We start from the raw sequence: 3,388 nt of genomic DNA, 5'->3' as shown, positions 1-3,388 counted from the left end.
CGCCAGCAGCGGGCAAGAAACGAAACTTTAAGGTGTGTCCTGTGGTTTGAGGTAAGGAATTAGAAACGGTGACAAAAACAGCTGTTTTAATAGACTTCTAGAAATTCCTGTCAAACTAGTGTGGGGTCCTAGGCCCACCAATTGTAATGGATTTTCATAGAGTTCTAGCCAGACGGCTTTTCAATGATTGGCGGTGAAGAAGTTTTGAACACGTCCCACAGTTTGAGTGCCACAACCTCTCGGCGTGGGATTTTTTTCAGTGGATTAGATCGTTTTCCTAGTGCGGAGGAAACTTTCGACCCTCTTTTATGATTGCCATAGGCAATTTTGACTTGCAGGGATGAATACTATATAATGCCTTAGTGTCCAATACAAGTCATCAGCTTCTGTTATTACTAGACTCGTAAGGTACTTTAAAATTACAATTGAGTTTATATGTTAATATACCTTCAGGTCAAAAAAATCGACATCACAGTCGAGGATGAAGTAGAAGTGGTAGACATCGTAGCTCTCTGGGGATTGAAGTCAATACCTCCATGCAGGGTTTTCCAATTCCTCGCTCCACTCAGTTGTCTATCCCAACGGCGATACCAATCACCCACCAGAAACCTATTCCGACAACGTCACCGACTCTGGACCACGCACAACTACAGACGAGTAACAACAACCCTCAAACGTTTTCCAGGGTCGCCCTACCAGAAACATCCCAATCTAACCTCCTAAAAAAGGTCTAAAGCGACGGGCAAGGTCGGACCCAAAAAGAGGGGTAGGAACACTAAACCGGTCATCGAGACGGATCTTTAAAACATTTAATCACCCTAGAGCAGATCTGTCAGGCGAACATGGACGACCCCAAGGTGGATTAAAAAAATAATAAAATAAAAAAACGATTACGAAAAAAAATAATTTGCAATAAACCAACAATTAAATTATGAAGTATAAACTAGTTAAATAGTTAGTACTTCATAAAATATGTCTCCGTGTGAGGTATGCGGCTTCGAATTTAGGAGAAAAGATACGTTAACGAGACATGTTCGAGAACAACATGAGGGTGTCAAATACACTTGTGATACGTGCGGGAAAAGTGTCGCCCGTAAACCACGTTTAACACGACATTCTCGGATACATGGAAATTTACCCATTACTTGTTCCGTACGCGAACCTACGTCTCCCGAAAGCCAATCAACACCGTCCAAAAACGATCCTACACCGGCCAAGGATGAATCCATGCCATCCAAAAGGGATCCTTTTCACTCGCTGGAGGTTCCCGCCCCTGACGAGAATGATTTTGCCTCCAATGCGGAGGAGATGTTAGCCTTAGGGGATGCGATCCTAAGTGCTAGATTCACTCCACCCGATTGTCAGACAGACCTTGAACGTTTTATGACACCGTTTACTTACCCTCTTACTCGTGGGATTCTTATGGATAACACATCAAAAAACAGCGCTAAAACTACAACACCTACGGTGCAGGGGTCTGCTCAGGGCAGAACCCACACTGATACCATTACGCTAGGGCCTGTATCCAGCGATACTCGTGCCGATTTATCGGTGCGTGTGACTGGTAAGGCTTCGAAAGGTACCGTGCGACGTCGCCGTAAACTACAGATTGCTCGGGAAAAGGCCGTGCAGTACTGGGTACTGTCCATCGATGGCTCCTCGCTGGACGCCATTAAGAATGCTGGTTTCGTGGGTTTAACTGGAGTGGACAAGGGTTCCTTCAAACTCCCACAGCACACGGAAACCATCAAAACCACTGCAGCCGAATCTACGGCAGGGGGTGGGACTAGCGAGATGGGGGATCTCGCTGTGGAGCTCGCTGGTGTCGCTCTAGGCACAGGGGGAGGCGGTGACTCATTCGGAAGCTTGTTCTTCCATGGATGAGTCCACCCTACTGGAAGAATCGGATGGGACCCTTCGGGATCCAGCCGATGTGCGTTCTAGTGGTCCTGATGAGTGGGAGGATCTTGGGACTGGGAGCTTGCCTGTCGGGGGGAGGAGGTGCCACTAGCCCTCTCGGGACTGATGAGGTGTAGCTAGGTCCCTTTAGGACCATGGGGACGCTACGTGCGATTCAAATCAATCTGCACCATAGTAAGGCGGCCTCTTCGGTACTCTGCAGGTGGTTTGCTATAGATGGTCTTGATCTGGCCCTTATACAAGAACCGTGGATTTGCCATGGCAAAATCCTCGGTCTTGACGCGTCGGGGTCACTATTTTATTACCAAACTGCTGCTAGACCTAGGGCGTGTATTCTGGTTCGGAGGGATCTTTGCTGTATCTCTCTACCGCTGTACACGTCCCAGGACACGGCGGCCGTGAGGCTAGTCCTGGCCACTGGGCGTGCCAAGTTGACTCTCACGACTGCCTCTGCATATTTTGCCCACGACGCGGACTCTCTCCCGACAATTGAGGTGATCAATTTCGTCAATCAATGTGAAAAGAGAGGGGAAAAATTAATCATTGGCTGCGACGCCAATGCTCATATCATCACGTGGGGCCGTTCTGACTGCAACAGGACAGGTGATGATTTACTAGAATATTTAGTTGGTTGTAACCTCTATATTCTAAATCAAAACAATGAACCTACTTTTGTTACTTCTAATAGAAGGGAGGTAATTGACCTTACGCTAGCCACAGAAAACCTCGTGTCTTCCGTGTCTCATTGGCATGTGTCTAATGAGCCGTCTCTGTCGGATCATAGGCACATTTGCTTTACTGTCGCGACTACCTCTGCCCCGGCGGGGACGGAGATACGCAATCCAAAACGGACCAATTGGGCCGGCTATAGGGAAGACCTAATCGTACGCTACGGAGGGGGTCACACTCCTAAACTCACTTCACCTAACGATCTTAATAGGGCTGCTGGTGGCTTGCAGTGCTCTATCATTGTGTCGTTTCACCGAAACTGTCCACTTAAGACCGTAATCCGCTCGAGGCAAGTCCCTTGGTGGAAGGCGGATCTCAGCCGGCTTCGGAAATGCACGCCCAGGCTCTTTAACAAGGCCAAGCGTACGGGTGACTGGACTGGCTATAGGCAGTCCCTTAATACCTACAACAGGGCCATTAGAGCTGCTAAGGACTCCTGGAGGACCTTTTGTGAGCAAGTCTCCAGTGTCCCTGCTACGGCTAGGGTTATGAAGATCCTAGCGCATGATAATACACATCGACTTAATACCATTAAGTTACAAGAGGGTGTGCACACTAAAGTCAGGGGCTGAGACTCCCAAGCATATGCTGGAGGTCCACTTTCCTGATAAAACTGTAATCAATCCAACAATACCTGACTATCTCTACCCTAATCTGCACAGGGCGATGAGAGAGGACTGGCTTGTAGCCAGGCAGGTTGTTACAATTCCTAAGCTTTGGTGGGCTGTCAACTATTTTG

At 48.1% G+C, this 3,388-nt stretch overlaps 1 protein-coding gene across 1 annotated transcript; it reads left to right on the top strand.

Annotated features, from left to right (window-relative positions):
- The first annotated feature begins 2,054 nt into the window (after positions 1-2,054).
- LOC149713729 (uncharacterized) lies at positions 2,055-2,972 on the top strand. The gene is made up of 2 exons (XM_089843926.1): positions 2,055-2,523; positions 2,609-2,972. The coding sequence occupies exons 1-2, from the start codon at positions 2,055-2,057 to the stop codon at positions 2,617-2,619; spliced, it is 480 nt and encodes a 159-aa protein (XP_089700052.1). The 3' UTR covers positions 2,620-2,972.
- The last annotated feature ends 416 nt before the right edge of the window (positions 2,973-3,388 follow it).

Source organism: Phalangium opilio, unplaced genomic scaffold, assembly GCF_054372755.1.
Source record: "Phalangium opilio isolate 3A_F unplaced genomic scaffold, DU_Popi_V2 ptg000009l_1, whole genome shotgun sequence".
In the NCBI taxonomy this organism is placed as follows: domain Eukaryota; kingdom Metazoa; phylum Arthropoda; class Arachnida; order Opiliones; family Phalangiidae; genus Phalangium; species Phalangium opilio.
This window is presented reverse-complemented; position numbering and strand designations above follow the sequence as displayed.